This window comes from Loxodonta africana, chromosome 2, assembly GCF_030014295.1.
Source record: "Loxodonta africana isolate mLoxAfr1 chromosome 2, mLoxAfr1.hap2, whole genome shotgun sequence".
Lineage (NCBI taxonomy): Eukaryota > Metazoa > Chordata > Mammalia > Proboscidea > Elephantidae > Loxodonta > Loxodonta africana.
The window spans coordinates 163,756,189-163,774,281 of NC_087343.1; the positions used below are offsets into that span (position 1 = coordinate 163,756,189).

Below are 18,093 nucleotides of genomic sequence, written 5' to 3' on the forward strand. Positions count from 1 at the left end.
ATATCTGTCAACTTAGCTGGGCCAAGAGTCCCAGTATTGTGTGATTATCCACCATTTTATGTGATTTTCCTATGTGTTGTAAATCCTATCACTATGATGAAATGAGATGGGTTAGTGGCAGTTATACTGATGAGGTCTACAAGATTAGATAGTGTCTTAAGCCAATCTCTTTTGAGATATAGAAGAGAGAAGCAAGCAGAGAGTCATGGGGACCTCATACCACCAAGAAAGCACTGCGGGGAGCAGAGCGCGTCCTTTGGACCTGAGGTTCCTGCGCTGAGATGCTCCCAAACCGAGGAAAGATTGAGAGAGAAAGCCTTCCCCTGGAGCTGACGACCTGAATTTGGACTTGTAGCCTACTAGACAGTCAGAGAATATATTTCTCTTTGTTAAAGCCATCCACTTGTGGTATTTCTGTTATAGCAGCACTGGATGACTAAGACACCCTACGTCGCACTTGTGATTCAGGATACCTGTAAATGGGAGATAGTCAGAAGGTCTGCTTTCATGTTCCTCATCTTTAAAAAGAGGGGGGCTGTGAATGAGGTAGTTATGGAGATCATGGACCTTTTTGAGAATCTGAAGAAAACTATAGGATAATGGCATATACATACCAAAATTTGTGGTTTAGAATTATCAAACCCCACATGTACCAGTCAAGGTAGTATAGGTTATGCTACAGTAATGAAAAGTCTTAGAGGCTTATGACAACAAACTTTTTATCTGGTTCGTGGTACAGCTTCATCATGGGTTAGCTGGAAGCTCTGCTCCATAACTCCTCACTCAGGGATCCAAGCTGATGAATACTACACACCAGCTGGGGCATCACTAGTTACTGGGTTAGGGAAAAGACAATATGGCAGATCACATATTGGCTTGTAAGGCTTCCAGTTGGAGGTGGCATACACAATTACAATTCACATTTCATTAGCCAACCAAGTCACTCTGTGCAATCCTTCTTGCACCTGGAAGAAAAGATCCAAATTTCCATGAACAGACATAAGAACTGCCACAGTAGGTCAAGAACCCCTGAGCTAGGTGATACAAGTTCTGCAAGGTTTCTATGAGTCCAAGCCAAAAAAAAAGACCCCAAACCCATTGCTGTCAAGTCAATTTTGACTCATAGCGACCCTATAGGACAGAGTAGAACTGGCCCATAGGGCTTCCAAGGAGCAGCTGGTGAGTTTGAACTACTGACTTTTTGGTTAGCAGCCAAGCTCTTAACCACTTTTGCCACCAGGGCTCCAGGTTAACTTACACACTTATTCAGACTTTAGGCAATAAGTCTATGTATACAAGTGGTAGATACCAGTTTCCCTTCAATCGGGTGGTTGACTTTATAGCCAGGACAAAAATGAGCCTTCTAACAGGGTACAAGCAGAAGTTTGGGGGCTTTTACTTCAAATTTGAGTGAGAATTGAGGGACTGAATAATTCTCTTTCCAGTGCCACTCTGGGTTGCCTACAAGAGAGAAGATTTGGTTCCTCACTGGCAAAGTTATCCCAACCTCATAATGAGGGTGGACCAGACAGCTGCTAGTATCCTCCCAACTCTGAGACTTTGTGTTCTCAGCAGGTGACTATTATTATTAAATGCCAAATGACCAAGCAAAGCACATCCAAATGACCAAGCAAAGCACATCATAAAGAAAGGAGACCTATAAAAGTAGCTGTAAGAGAGTCTTAAATAGCAAGAGAATAATAGACTCAGTAGGCTACCAGAGCTCTTGAGCATCATCAAACGCTGACCACCACACTCCCACCCCCCGTCACTTCAGCCGCTTTATAATCTCCGCCAGCCCCTTTTTCTTAACTATACACACGTGTCATTTTCTCAGTCTTACGGGAATTGCTATTCAAGGGTAACTTAAGGTGAGTTCCCTAGTCAGCCTCCCTTAACCAGAGGGCCTCCCTTAGTGCCTCTTTTGTAGAAAGTCCATGTTACCACTGACCACACTCATTTTACAGATGTGAAAACTGAGACCTAGAGAAGGAACATACTTTCTCAACTCAAAGGCCGATTGGAGACAGGGTCACTCACCCATTTCTTTGAGATCCATGAGGAAATTGTAAGACTCAAATTTCCTTTGAGAAGTCTGGGGCCTGATTTTGATCTAGAGATCACCCAAGAAATGGTATTTCTGGATCGTTTACCTTTAAGTAAGTAGAGTCCCGTTTCTGCCCTACTTCCTCTTTTATCTTTCTTCATTCATAAATTTGGCCTCTATTGTTACAAGAAAAGGTTACACCCACTCATAAGTTTCTGCCTGCTTAAGGAGCATATGGACTTACATCTTCCTACCACTCTCCTTTTAATGCTGTCTCAGCATGGCATACTCAACCTGATGATGTATTGATTGTACTTTGCTAATTATTTCTACCCTTTCTGGTTTTTTCTTTCAGTCCAGATTATGCTAAGAGTTTATGGCATACTTTTTAAGTAATTAGACCCCTAATCTCTTTGTTTCTTTCTGCAGTACCTTATCAGCAAAATCCTTACAATCCCCGGGGCAGCTCCAGTGTCATCCAGTGCTATCGATGTGGAGACACTTGCAAAGGGGAAGTTGTTCGCGTCCATAACAACCACTTCCACATCAGATGCTTCACCTGTCAAGGTAGGAGGTCTCATTTTCAGACTACCTGCTCAGGTTACTGGCCGTGTTCTCACCCAAGGACATGCCATGGGGACAGGAAGAAAAAACACAGGCAGTATGGAGATATCGATAAAGGCCTAAAGAGACTTTTCTGAGCCCCTTCTTATGAGAGTTCTCCCTTAATCAGTGTGAAGTGAAGAGGGAGGTTAGAGTGAGGTAGGAATTGGGATATTGAGGGACAGAGGGAGCCTGGTGATCTGAGTGGTAAGTACTGACCCAGAGGGAAAAAGTCAACCCTGCAAGCTTAACTTTTACATCTAAAAAGACTCCTGGTTTGTGCCTATAAATCAATTTGAGAGCTTATGAAAGAGCAACCTGTCTTGGCTAAAATTTAGTGTGGCTTTAAGATGAGCACCTATTCTAGAATAGTGTGATAATCCTCAAAGATTAAGGTTAACAAGGGATACATCATGACTTTAGTAAGGTTTGTAATTTGGGAGGAGGTGGATGTTGGGCTACCTCTAATGATTACAGTTTCCCTGTGGCTTATTTATAGAGTCCTAGACTCAACCAAGCTAAGAGTTCCTAAATAAGAAGGCTAAGTAGCAGCAAGAAGCCAGAGGGACTCAGCTTAAAGGGCCCCAAGAGGTCTGTGGCCCAGGCAGAACAACACCCCCTTCCACAGTGTCCCTGACAAATGCCTCTCCAGCCTGCACTTCTTCAACTTCTTCTAGGCTTCCCTACTCCACAGAGCAGCCACTGATGTTGGAATGCCCTTTGGGTTTAGAAAATGTTTGAGCTAAACCTGTAATTTCCACCTGTTCACTCTAGATTTGCACTTATAAAGTTCAAAGAGCACTTTGAATCTGCTTTTGCCTATGACTGCCCCTCAGATATTTGTGGCCAAGTCTTCCCCAAACTATTTGGCAGTTCTTTAAACTGGGCCTCATCTGAACTGATTCCTGCTTGTATCATCCTCCTGATGTCTTCCTCTTCAACCTATTCTAATTTGTCATTATCCTTCTTAAAGTATGATGCCCAAAGCAGATCGCAGTTCTCAAGGACTGACAAATACAGAAGCCATTTCTGTTAATGTAAGTAATATTGAATTGACTTCCTGAAGAGCCACTTCATACCATTGACTGATACTGAATCTAAGGTCAATTGAAACCCCCAGATCTTTTCATACTAGTAACTGCTTCTAACCTCAGTCTCATGTATCTGAGATTGACTTCCCCTGCTATTGAGAAAATCTTGGACTTCTTTTCTCATTGTCTAACTGGACTTTGCACTGAGAAAATAAAATATATATTCTTCTTCCCAGTTTGTTTATGTAAGCATTTATTGGATATACTATAATTGCTGGGATTTAAGTTTTACCTTGAGAATTTGTAAATCCCTTTAGTGCAAATTGATTTTCATGGATATCTTGGTATCTTGGTGAGTCACCATTTTTATATCCACAAAATTGAGGTAGGACAAAAGATAAAGGCAATAGGATTGTTACAAGGCAGTTTGGGTTAAGACTCAAAATTATATTCTCAAGGAGGTATATCAGTTACCTTTGGCTTAAGCCAAAACTTAATAGCTTAAGTGAATTTTTTATTTAGCTCATAATTCTCTGGTTTGACTGGACAGTTCTTGGAGTCCGAGCTGGCCCTGATAATCTCTGGTGACCTTATCATGATGGTATGCATTTAGCTGGCTGATCAGCTGACAATAATTGACAGTCTGTTGACCTAGGTACCTCCACATGGCTTCTCATCCTCCAACAGGGTAATTTAGGTTCATTCACATGATGGTCTCAGAGTTCCAAGTGCAATAAGAGAGCAGGTCTTAATAAACAAGTGCTTTTCAAGCTTTAGCTTGTGTCATACTTGTTAATGTCCCATTGGCCAAAACAAGTCAAGTGGCCAACCCAGATTAAACGTTATTGAAATAAACTGCCTTTTGATGGTCAGATCTGCAGCAACACATTTCAAAGGAGTGACTGCTGAGGGAAAAAGAATTTGTGGTCATTTGACAATCTACTACAAAGAAGTTGTAGAATTTCTTTCAATGGAGACGTGTAAGAAAAAAAATAGACCTTTTTTTTCTTGAATATTTTCAATATCAACTTGCTCAGAAGTAACAAATTAGAGAATTTTTTTTGTTTCCAGAAGTATGAAAATTAGTTACCCTAAATAGCTTTATCATTTGAAAAGTCTAAAATTCTCTATGAAATATTTTTTACAACTCTTTTTTACTGCATTAGCATGAAAAGAAGGACCCTGCAGAGGTCAAAAACAGAAGTAAAAGCAGGAATCCTAGAGTGATTGACTATGCTAACTTTCATCTTGATGATTTTTGCTAAACTCTGAAGACCTTGAGCTTTTGCATTGATGGCTACATAGGTCATGGAAAACAGAAGGCAAGGCCTAGAGCCTAACCAAAGTGGGAATCTAATAGTAGGCTCCTGTGTAAAACTGAGACTCATGCCCAAATCTTGTTCTCAGTGTAGAAGTGGATAAGAAATAAACTAGCTATGCGGAAGAAGACAGCAAGGAAACTTGCCAGACTCAACGTTATCATTGGGTAAAGGGGAATAAAACTTGTATGACAAGGTGTACCCATAATCCATTCTTCACATGGATTCATGGACTATATGTATGCTACATATTTGGTGTAACCAAAACAAACCAACAGAAAAAAGTCAAGCAGAGAATTTAAAAGAGAATGATCTGCGGCCATCTAAGATGCAGCAATTGGTCTCAACCCACCTGGAGCAAAGGAAAATGAAGAACACCAAGCCCACACGACAACTAAGAGCCCAAGAGACAGAAAGGGCCACATGAACCAGAGACCTACATCATCCTGAGACCAGAAGAACTAGTTGGTGCCCGGCCACAATCGATAACTGCCCTGACAGGGAGCACAGCAGAGGACCCCTGAGGGAACAGGAGATCAGTGGGATGCAGACCCCAAATTCTCATAAAAAGACCAAACTTAATGGTCTGACTGAGACTGGAGGAATCCCGGCGGCCATGCTCCCCAGACCTTCAGTTGACACAGGACAGGAACCATCCCCGAAGACAACTCATCAGAAATGAAAGGGACTGGTCAACGGGTGGGAGAGAGACGCTGATGAAGAGTGAGCTAATTATATCAGGTGGACACTTGAGATTGTGTTGGCAACTCTTGTCTGGAGGGGGGATGGGAGGATAGAGAGAGAGGGAAGCCAGCAAAATTGTCAAGAAAGGAGAGACTGAAAGGGCTGACTCAAGAGGGGGAGAGCAAGTGGGAGTAGGGAGTGAGATGTATGTAAACTTGTATGTGACAGACTGATTGGATTTGTAAACGTTCACTTGAAGCTTAATAAAAGTTATTAAAAAAAAAAAAAAGAGAATGATCCAGCACTTGGCAAATGGCAGAAACACATAATAATCCTCTTTGGAGGAACTCACCTTTACTCCAGACCTTAAAGAACTCCCACAGAAAAGGGTATTAGGAAAATGAGCAACTCACAGTCAAAACAAAAATGAAACCACTAATCACAATGGAGTGAAAGTCTACAGAAACAGTGGCGAGCAGAATTAGAACCTCAATAATGTCATATATTGGAATTTTCTGACAGGATATAATAACTATATTTACTATGTTTAAATAAGTAAGAGAAGCTAGAAAATATGAGTAAGAAGCAACACATTATAAGAAATAGCAAAGCAGATTTGACAAAGAAAAAAAAACCCTATAGAAATAAAAAATGTATAGTGTTTGACATTAGAAACTCAAAGTATGAATTAAGTAGTAGATTAGATGTTGCTCCAGAGAGAATTAATAAACTGGAACATTGAACCAAAATAAGAGTTACACAGATATAGCACAGAACTATAAGAAAGTGGTAGACATAAAGAAAAGTTGATATATGGAGAACAGCGTAAGGTGGTCTGACGTATACCTAATTGGAGTTCTAAAAAAAACCAAACCCGTTGCCATCGAGTTGATTCCGACCCATAGTGACCCTATAGGACAGAGTAGAACTGCCCCATGTGGTTTCGAAGGAGCGGCTGGTGGATCCGAACTGCCGACCTTTTGGTTAGCAGCCATAGCTCTCAACCACTACCCCACCTGGGTTTCCAGTTGGAGTTCTAGAGGTATATAATTGAGAAAATATGTAGGAAAACAATATTTGAAGAGATAGCAGCTGTGAATTTCCTAAAACCATTGAAACACACAAATCCTCAGATCCAGGAAACCTAATAAATTCCAGCAGAAAAATATAAAAGAAAGCCCCTAAACATATCATCATAAAATTGCAGATCACCAAAGACTAAGAGAAGGTCTTAAAAGTAGCCAGAGAGCTGAGACAGATCATCTACATATGAGTGATAAATAAACCGAGAGTTGGCTTCTTAGTAGCAACAAGGGAACCAGAAAACAGTGAAATAATACCTTTCATGTACTGAACAAAAATAACTGTCAACTTCGGATTATGTTTTCTAAGCTATCTTTCAAGAACAAGTGCAAATCCACAGCTAACTTCATGCTTCATAGTGAAAGACTGAACGCTTTTCCCCCCAAATAAGAACATGACGAGGATGTATTTTCTCATCACTTCTATTTTACATTGCACTGGAGGTTCATGCCAAGGCAATTAGGCAAAAAAATAAAATAAAAGGCATTCCTCTTGGAAAGTAAAAAATAAAACTCTATTTGCAAATGGCATTGTCTTGTATATAGAAAATTCCTGAAGAATCTACTAAAAAACCATTAGAACTAATTAATGAATTCAACAAGGTTACAGAGTACAAGTCAATATAGAAAAATCAATTGCATTTCTATATGCTAACAATAAACACTCAAAAATGAAATTAAGAAAACAATTCAATTAACAATAGTATCAAAATGAATAAAATACTTATGAGTAAAATTTCTAAAGAAGTGCAAAACTTATGCTCTGAAAACTACAAAACAATGTTGAAAGAAATTAAAGAAGACCTAAATAGATAGGAAAAAAATCCTGTGTTCATGGATTTGAAGACTTAATATTGTTAAGATGACAATAAAATAAAAACCGTGGTCCACAAATTGATCTATAGATTAACGTAATCAAAACTCGTGTGATTTTTTTACAGAAATTGACAAGTTGATCCTAAAATTTACACGGAAATTCAAAGAAAACAAGATAGCTCAAACAATCTTGAAAAAGAAGAACAAATTTGCAGGACTCACAATTCCCCATTTCAAAACTTATTAAAAAGCTACAGTAAATAAGACAGAAATTGAAAAGCTGAAAAAGAACAAAGTTGGAAGACTCACACTTTCCAATTTTAAAACATACTATCCAAAGCAATAATAAACAAGATAGTGTGGTTCTAGCTTAAGGATAGACATGTAAATCAATGAAATAGAATTGGGAGTCCAGAAATAAACCCTTACATTTATGGTCAACTGATTTTCAAGACAGTGCAATAGGGAAGGAACAATCTTCTCAACGAATGGTGCTGGGACAACTGGATATCCACATGCAAAAGAATGAGGTTGGGCCTCTACCTCACAGTGTATACAAAAATTAACTCAAAATGGATCATAGACCTAAATGTAACAGCTATAAAAACTCTTGGAAGAATATATAGAAGTAAATCTTTGTGACCTTGTCTAGGCAAAGCCCTAGAGAATTACTAGATACAGAATAAATATAGAGAAGAAAATTAAATTTATATACACCATTAACAGCCAGTTACAAAATGGAATTTAAAATGATACCATTTAAAGTAACAAAGTTAACTTTTTTATGAAGCTATAAATTTTATAAAGCTCTATAAGCCCTTGAAGCCCTGGTGGTGTAGTGGTTAAAAGCTATGGCTGGTAATCAAAAGGTCAGCAGTTCGAATCTACCAGCTGTTCCCTGGAAAGTCTATGGGGCAGTTCTGCTCTGTCCTATAGGGTCACTATGAGTCAATAAAAATTATAAAATTTTAGTGAAACACATTAGAGAAGACCTAAATGAATGGAAAGATATACTATACTCTTGGTTATGGATATGCACATAGGTGGTAAAGCTGTAAAGAAAAACAAAGGAATGATAAATTCAGCTACATTAAAACTCAGAACTTCAGTTCGTCAATAAACACCACAAAAAATCACCTTGGGGAGGGGCCAAACCAACTTCTAAGGGCTGATTTCACAACCTGGGTAGTAGGCACATAGGAGTGTATTTTATTCTTTTTCTATAACTGTACATACTTATTTTGTGTACATTTCTGTATGTATAATAAACCAACCAACCAACCCATTGCCGTTGAGACGATTCTGATTCACAGCGACCCTATAGGACAGAGTAGACCCACCCCAGAGGGTTTCCAAGGAGCGGGCTAGTGGATAGGAACTGCTAACCTAGCAGCCAAATGCTTAACCACTGCGCCAACAGGGCCCCATGTATAATATATTTCACAATTAAAATGTTTTTAATAATGAATTAGATTTCTCAAAGCAGTTCCAACTTTTCACATTCCTATTGTCAAACCGCATGGTTTTCTTTTTGATTCATAGAATAATGACTACCCCAGGTGTATTAATCCCACTTCAGTTCCATACTGCAAACCCTATCCGGGGCCTTTCCTGTTATTTGACCCCCTGGTTCTGCTCAGCCCAGTATACATGTCTTGGGCTGGTCCAACTTGCCTTCCATCCTCCCGTTCCCCACTGTACTTCCAGGAGCCCCTAAGATTCTCATTAACCTTTACATCCTTTCTACCAAAAACTTCCTTCTTCGGCTCCTTGGGGGAAATGGAGGAACTGATTGTTCCAAGTTTTCTAAGGGCCTCCTGGTTTTCTCCACTGGGAGAGGTGGCTCTGGGGGTGGAGTTGGCAGGGGAAACAAAGGAGAGAAAAGAAGGGAAAAAACAGGAGCTATTTCCAACAAGGTCGCAGGTCATGACCTAACTAATTCCACAGCCACGAAGTCAATTGATCCACCACCTGCACACCCAGAACAGCTTGTACTCTGGCCTAGCCTGTCCTCAACACCAGTCATTGTTTGATGTGATACATTTTCATGAGGCCTGATAGAAAATGAAACCTTCCCCTCCTCCTACAACCACCACCACCACCACCCTGTCCATATGCCCTGCCTCCCATGGGGTGATCTTCAAGGGCCTCCAGCTCCACTACATGCTGAGTTTAAAATGTTTAGGCACATCGTAAGCCCTGAGGTAAGATCTCCTTCTGATAGACTCACAGGATGTCAGTTCTAGAAGAAAACTCAGGTCGTTTCTAGTCCAGCCTCTTCATTTTACATATAAGTGAACAAAAGCCCCAGAAAAAAGAAAGCCAAGTTCATTGTCACCTAGAAAGTTAGTGACTCCCAGACCACTGAGTCGTCAGTGTCCTGCACTGTTTCCCCTGGGGCTGTGACCTCCAGAGCTGCCCTCCTGTCACTCTGCCTGACCCTTTAAGCCTGTCCCTGGCCCATAAAGATGAACAAATAATGGTGAAATATTTCTGGCATTCACCTGGCAGTTCCTCCTATTTTTTAACCTAACTGCTTTCCCTATTCAAGATGAGGTAGTATTTACTGGGGTGATGTCACCCCAGCCCAGGCCTACTTCTCAGACTTGCAGACTTGGAACTTCCATCTCCTTGGTTTCCTTATCACTGACCACACTTGAAAATCTGACTTATGGTAACAAAGTCCTTGGAAAACCAATGTATCAGGCCAGAGTGCTGTTGATTAATGTACAACAAGAGCTATAACTCTCATTTGACATAGTTCATTGTGGCCTGGCCAGCTCCTTCTCTCCCAAAAGCAGCCTATTTGGAAAGTCAACAATCAGACAGTTGCTTGGTGAACGCAGACATGGAACAAGGGGAGCTGGTCATAGGACTTGAATGGATTGTCTATTTCCCTTCCTTTGATTGCTTGCAGCTCTCTTCCTGTCTGATCCATTCTTGCGTTAGCTGGATCAACACATTCAGCGGGTTGCTGCCTCTTTCTACTCCACCATTATGTGTTGATTTCTTAACTTTCAGAGGGGAATTTTATTTCCCACATTCTCAGTCCTTTGGGAGGTGGGTCCCACGTGATTCAGTTGGCCAGACACCTATAAGTCACCCATCCTTCTGTCATCTCTCCTACATTCTTCATACTGTCCACAAGAGATCTTATAAAACACCTTATGAATCATGTTGCCTCTCTATTCAGAAGCCATCAATGCAGCTGATCATTTTTGCAGCTGGGTGACCCATCATTATAATCTTCTTCCTGCTATTTGTATATGTTTGAGATTCTTCCCCACACCAAAAAAAAAAAGTTTTTAAAAAATTGTCCATGACTTCTCAGTGTTGCATAAAGTCTAAACTTCTTAAGTTGGGTTCATGCTCTCCTCTAACTGGGCTGAACATTATTTTCCTGTATTACTTCCCTCCACACCCTACAAACACGGTGCCACTCCAGCCCTATCTCCACAAAATTTAACTTTCTACTTCCTGTGCTCATTGTGTTCCTCCTCTGAGGTGCATCAAGCATCCTGTGACCCTCCCCTGCTGACGGTGCTCTCCCCCTCCCCACACTCACTTAGCAATTGTGCCAGCACCACAGGCAGGGCCCACACCCATGATATCTGGCAGTTTTCTATATGTCCTTCTCTCTGCATACACTGTTAGTGCCTCACAGTTGGAGGATTGCGCCTTATCGTTCTTGGCTGGGAACTGCCCCCCTTTATGCTCTGGTGAGGACAGATTGTAAATGCCCAATCACCCCTCACATTGCCATCCTAAGTTGTCTCCAGTTGGGGATTTTTTCAAGATGTGGTCCCCTCACTGCTTTGCCCTGGCACGGGATCACGTACACCGAAAGTGCCCAGGAAACATTTAATGGGGTAGTTCTGTTATCAAATTCATGGCACTACTAGCCATGCAGAGTTGCATGAGCCACATGGCCTTACGCTTTTCATCCATGCATGGAAAGGTTTGTACAACATGAATCAATGTGCAGTACAATCACCTGGGGCGTGTGTTAAAATGCAGACTCCTGGACCCCACCCCCAGAGGGTCTAACTCAGTTCCAAGCATCTGCACCTCAACAGGCTCCCCAGATGATTCTGATGCAAGTGGTCTTTAGGACATACTTTGAGGAACACTGGCCCCAGAGGCTCGTGAAGTCTCATGCTCACCCATAGACACCAGCCTTTCCCCCAACAAGAGCCTAAACTTAACCTGCCCTTGCCTCCTTGTTTCCCCAAGTGTGTGGCTGTGGCCTGGCCCAGTCGGGTTTCTTCTTCAAGAACCAGGAGTACATCTGCACCCAGGACTACCAGCAGCTCTACGGTACCCGCTGCGACAGCTGCCGGGACTTCATCACAGGCGAGGTCATCTCCGCCCTGGGCCGCACCTACCACCCCAAGTGCTTTGTGTGCAGCCTGTGCAGGTGAGCAGGAGGAGGCAGCTGGGCCGGGACCCTCTGTATGGCCCCCAGAGGAGGGAAGAAACAGACTTGTCCCAAGAAGTTCTAGGATTTCCAGGTTTTACTTTGGACATTTGGATTTCTAGAACCTAGGCCAAATAGGTCAGTGGTTTTCAAATCATCTAGCCCTGGAATCCTTTTTTTCAAATGCAATCTTATGCAGAACACCCATTGTCCTGTAATGGAAGCAGGTGAGGATCCAAGTCCCCGTACTCTATCTCCCATTTCCCATCAGTAGGCTCCCAAATGAACCTCTGAGAGCCCCAGTGTGGCAGACTTAGTTTGGAAACCATAGATCTGGGTCAGGCTCCCACACTCTCACCCACCTGTGGTACAAGGATGTCTGTATGTGCCTTCCTCCATCATCCTGGTGCCACCTCATACTGGTACTGTGACCCTGGCAATGTACCCCACCTCAGCTTCCTCATCTGTAGAATGGGGATCAAAACTATTCCAATTTCATCAGGTTTTTGTGAAGATAAATGAGGTGATGCAAAGACCTCAGCTCAGTGGTTGGTACACAAACGTGTCTGCTCTTATTATTCCTTTTATTGTCATATTTATGAGCATCTACCCTCCCTGGGATATCTCTAGAGATGGATCACCCACTCCTCCAGGCCTCCCGCCCCATTTCCCTCTCACTTATTAATTTAGCAAACATGCATTGAGGGCGTACTGTATGCCAACACCGTATTACAAAAAAACCAAACCTGTTGCTGTTGTGTCGATTCTGACTCATAGCAACCCTATAGGACAGAGTAGAACTGCCCCATAGAGTTTCCAAGGAGCGCGTGGTGAATTCAAACTGCCGACCTTTTGGTTAGCAGCCATAGCACTTAACCACTATGTGCCCAGAGTTTCCAGCACCATATTAAAAAAATTTTTTTTTTTTTATGAGAAAATAAGGAGAAACCTCAGCCCTGCCCACAAATACATTAAAATTTAATGAACATGCAGCGGGAAGAGGAGAAATGGGGGAACTCTCTGTCCTTTCTGCACAGTTTTTCTGTAAATCTAAAACTGCACTTAAAAATAAAGTCCATTAAAAAAAAAAATGTAATGAATAGCTCTGACTAAGCCAGAAGTAAGGCATGGTTTGAGTAAATTCCCCGCCCCCCCCCCCACTGGGAAAGGAATTTACAGATTAATTATTCTTCCCATAAGATAACCAGTAGTTAGTAACAAGGTAGAGTAACTAACCAAATAGTTTCTGAATGAGACTATAATGTCATGATGTATAAGAAATTATAATCACCCAGTGGAATTCATTCATTTACCCATCTTTTAGAACCTGGGCCCTGGGCCCTGGAATCCCAGACCCATCAGAGATTAGCACAGTAGGGGTCCTTGCGATATAAAGTGAGGTTTATGTCAAGCCCTGGAGAGATGAGATAACTCCCCAAGGTCATGTCGGGCCCTTTTACCATGATGAGAACACAGCTTTTCTGACTCTTGCCCCAGCATTCCCTCCTCTGTCCCACATTGCTAGAACAAGGGCAGTGGGGCCACTGGAGCCTACACCAGGGCTTATGCTCTGAGTCAATGTAGCAGGCGTCCCAAATCATATGAGCAAGAGCAGCCAAATGGTGGCATCAGTCACGCTGGGGATTCTATATACAGCTTATAAGTTGATTGGGGAGGCAGAACATGCACTAGTTAAGACCCCCAAGCATGGCACTCAAGCTACTCAGATACTGAGGAGGACAGGAAGAGTTTGATCTGCGAATTTAGGAGCTTCTTGTTAGGAAGAGGGATTTTGAAAAATGCTGGACAGTGAAAGGGAGAAATTTTGGTAAGTTTGGGAGTGGAGTGAGTGCTCCTTGACATGTGGGGATAGGTCATATTGGGATGGAAAAGTCCTTCCAGGCAGAAGAAACAACTCTATGAGGAGCTACTAACGTCTTTATTTTATAGATGAGAAAATGTAATCTCAGAGAGGTGTCAGGATTTTCCCAGTCTCAAAATAATTACATGGTCTAAATGGACCTCCACTTTTGGCCTCCTGGCCCCTAACTGAATGGTTTAGGCAGCCTGACGCTGTGAACAACCTTCAAATTACCTGGTGCTCTCAAGACAAGCAAGCCATGTGTATTACCAAAGTGCTGTGAGCACGTGTGTTGTCAGGTCACCAATAACCACGGGATCCCTTGGCAGAGAGGTACTGAATCTCTCCCTCTTCTCTCTTCCAGGAAGCCTTTCCCCATTGGAGACAAGGTGACCTTCAGTGGTAAAGAGTGTGTATGTCAGACTTGCTCCCAGTCCATGACCAGCAGTAAGCCCATCAAGATCCATGGACCAAGCCGTGAGTCCTCCCCACTGGGCAACTTTCTGTCTGTGGGCACTGTCTCTCTGGGTACCCCTGTCCCTGCACTATATGCAAGAAGGGGAAGTTCCCACCCTGGAGGACATGTGAAGCATGACCCAGTTGGCAGATGGCCCACACTCACAGAACAAGCTTCCCTAAGTGTAGATGCCGGAAAACAGGCTGCCCAGCTCTAGACGGTGACGACCTGTGCCACAGATCCACCACTTGGGTGGTTTCTTCTAGGATGGGCTGGGTTCCTAATCTTATCTCCCCTCCTAGATCCAGGATCCCAACAGTAGCCCCCACAGAGCGGATCAAGTGTTTCTTCCTCCAGTGGCTCTCGGTTTTTACAAATTCCCCTAAAAGAGAATTTGCAGACTTGTCTTACAAAAGGGGCGGGATGATGCCCTCTGGGAGCAACTACAAGGGCTGTGCTCATGGTTTTTAGAGTGTGCTCCAGGGAGCTTGTGGAACTTATAAAAATGCAGATTTCTCAGCCTATCTAGGATGGTGAAACCTAGAAATTGACATTCTTAATAAGCTTCTTATTTGACTCATATGGTGCTCCTAAGATGGACAACCACTGTGCAGGGGTAAGGGGGACATATTCCACACCCTAGGAAATGTTAGGTTTTTTTTTTATCACCCAAACCACAAATTTGGAAGAAAACTGAGAACCAAGAGCATCCCTCAGAGCGAGCATTCTAGTTTGTGAAATGTCCATTCCATTCCAATGTACCCAAAGATAAGATGTCTAAATCACTGCTCACAGATGCCCTTATGAGCTACTGACTTCATGTGCCCCACACACATAGACCGGCCCCCTGCATCTCAGCAAGCCATGCTGGGCTCCAGTGTTTTTTAATGTTATATGACACTCTCACTGGCCTCATAGACAGAATCAATGAAAACCCATTAGCCTGCTCTGCTGCATCACTGTGCAGTGCAGGGAGCTGTTGGCCACAGCACCAGCAGAGTCAGCATGCTGGGCCTGCCTCCAATGGAGAAGGATAAGCAGAGAACCCCGGATCAGCAGGGCTAATCTCCCAGGAGCTCCATTAAAGTCTATTCAGCCATGGCAAGCTGGGGAGTAAGATAGTGGGAAGGCTCCCTCCCTTGCCTTTCCCTTTAGTCAAATCAGATCTGCTCTTTCTTCTACTTCCTTGGTGATGCTCAAGAACAGTTTGATGCTTTGACCAGGTTTCCATCTCAAGGTGCCTGAGTGCACACATCATTATCCTTCTTAACTCCTTGAAAGCATATCCAGAATGACAGCAAGGCTGGGATGCTGAGATGCTGCAGAGGAGCCAGAGTCCAGGGGGATCTCATGGGAGGAGATAGAGAGGCAAGCTGGGAGTCATGAGGCTGCCATCCTTCTGCGTGATGCAAAGCAGTCCCTGAGACTTGGTTTATCCAGCTGTAAAAGAGAGATAGAATTCCTTGCTCTTATCTTTCTCACATGAGTGTTGTAGGAAGCAAATATATTAGTATACAGGAGCCAAGCTAACATGTTGTAGTGTGTCAGATGCCCTATAAAGTGGGCAATGTTGTTGGCTTGGAGGTTTAATATAGAAAGCACACCAAAAGACAACTAAGGATAAGATTCCTGAATCCATTGTTGTTTCTCTCAACTTGTTCTACTTGGTACTGTATACATCAGAAGTCTCTAGAGTGGAAGATTGGCTCAGCTGAGTCTGAGAGTCTTGTGTGTAAACATGTCCTCAAGGAGAAGTTCTTAAATGTCTCTACCATAGTTTTGCAGATTAAGAGTAGATAGACAAAGGTGAGGAAAAGTGGGAAAAGTTAGCAAAGAGGAGCAAGTAAGCAAATAGGTAGTTTCCAGGAGAATATGGCTCATCTTGTTACTCACAAAGAAGACAGCAATCTGTGGCTCTAAAGGGCATATGTTTTATAGAAATGCTTCCTCCCCGAAGGTGGTCAGTGGTCGTGCTATAAACGCAAGGTAGCCTCCTGACTAGAAGAGATGTTGGAAAGTCTTCCGAGCTCCCGAGGGATACAGGGAACCAAAATCAGATATGACAGACTGCTGAAGTGAAAAATGCATCATGGAAAAGATGGACAAAAAAATTGGTGTTTTTGTAAACTATGGGAGTGTGAAGTTCATCCCTGGAGAGGAAATAAAGACATTCTAGAAAAGCAGGAGCACTATCTATGTAACAGGTACCAGGAATACCCGGGAACTGTCAAGAGAAAAGAATCCTGTTACCATGGATCTCACTAAAAAGAATCAATAGCATCATCATCACCATCATCACCGGCATCACCATCATCACATCACCATCATCATCACATCACCGTCATCACATCACCATCATCATCACTTTCGTCATCATCACCACCACCACCATCACCATCACCAATACCCCCATCACATCACCATCACCTCCATCACCATCATCAATACCCCCATCACATCACCATCACCTCCATCATCACCACCACCACCATCATTACCACCATCACCATCACCTCCATCATCACCACCACCACCATCATTACCACCATCACCATCACCAATACCCCCCTCACATCACCATCACCTCCATCATCACCACCATCACCATCACCACTACCCCATCACATCACCATCACCACCATCACCATCATCAATACCCCCATCACATCACCATCACCTCCATCATCACCACCACCACCATCATTACCACCATCACCATCACCAATACCCCCATCACATCACCATCACCTCCATCATCACCACCACCACCATCATTACCACCATCACCATCACCAATACCCCCCTCACATCACCATCACCTCCATCATCACCACCATCACCATCACCACTACCCCCATCACATCACCATCACCACCATCACCATCATCAATACCCCCATCACATCACCATCACCTCCATCATCACCACCACCACCATCATTACCACCATCACCATCACCAATACCCCCATCACATCACCATCACCTCCATCATCACCACCACCACCATCATTACCACCATCACCATCACCAATACCCCCCTCACATCACCATCACCTCCATCATCACCACCATCACCATCACCACTACCCCCATCACATCACCATCACCACCATCACCATCATCAATACCGCCATCACATCACCATCACCTCCATCATCACCACCACCACCATCATTACCACCATCACCATCACCAATACCCCCATGACATCACCATCACCTCCATCATCACCACCACCACCATCATTACCACCATCACCATCACCAATACCCCCCTCACATCACCATCACCTCCATCATCACCACCATCACCACTACCCCCATCACATCACCATCACCACCATCACCATCATCAATACCCCCATCACATCACCATCACCTCCATCATCACCACCACCACCACCATCACTTCCACTATCACCATCATCACAACTGCTGAAATTGATTGGCTATCACTATTGCCAGACACTACAGTACGTGTTCTATGCATAACAACTCATTTAATCATTACAACAACTCTATGAGGGAGGCTACTCTTATCTCTATTTTATAGATGAGAAAACTGAGGCTCAAAGAGCATAAATGACTTGCCCAAACAATAAAGTGGTGCAGCGGGAATGTGAGCCCAGACAGTCTGACTCTGGAGCCTGTTCCCTAACACTGTACACCAGAGGCATGACTTGCTGATTGGGAGAGGTCCTGTCTTCTGGGATTAGTTGCCTAAAACAAGATGTGGAGTTTGCTTTGACTCACAAAACCTACCAGCTTCTACTCAT

At 43.1% G+C, this 18,093-nt stretch overlaps 1 protein-coding gene across 2 annotated transcripts in view; it reads left to right on the plus strand.

Moving 5' to 3' along the window:
- Positions 1–18,093, plus strand: part of ABLIM3 (actin binding LIM protein family member 3) — a 134,077-nt gene that overhangs the window by 50,284 nt on the left and 65,700 nt on the right. For both annotated transcript variants that reach the window (XM_010591713.3, XM_064278013.1), the window contains exons 3-5: positions 2,477–2,614; positions 11,816–11,999; positions 14,225–14,337. In XM_010591713.3, the coding sequence (XP_010590015.1) occupies positions 2,477–2,614; positions 11,816–11,999; positions 14,225–14,337 (435 nt within the window). The remainder of the gene's footprint in view (positions 1–2,476; positions 2,615–11,815; positions 12,000–14,224; positions 14,338–18,093) is intronic.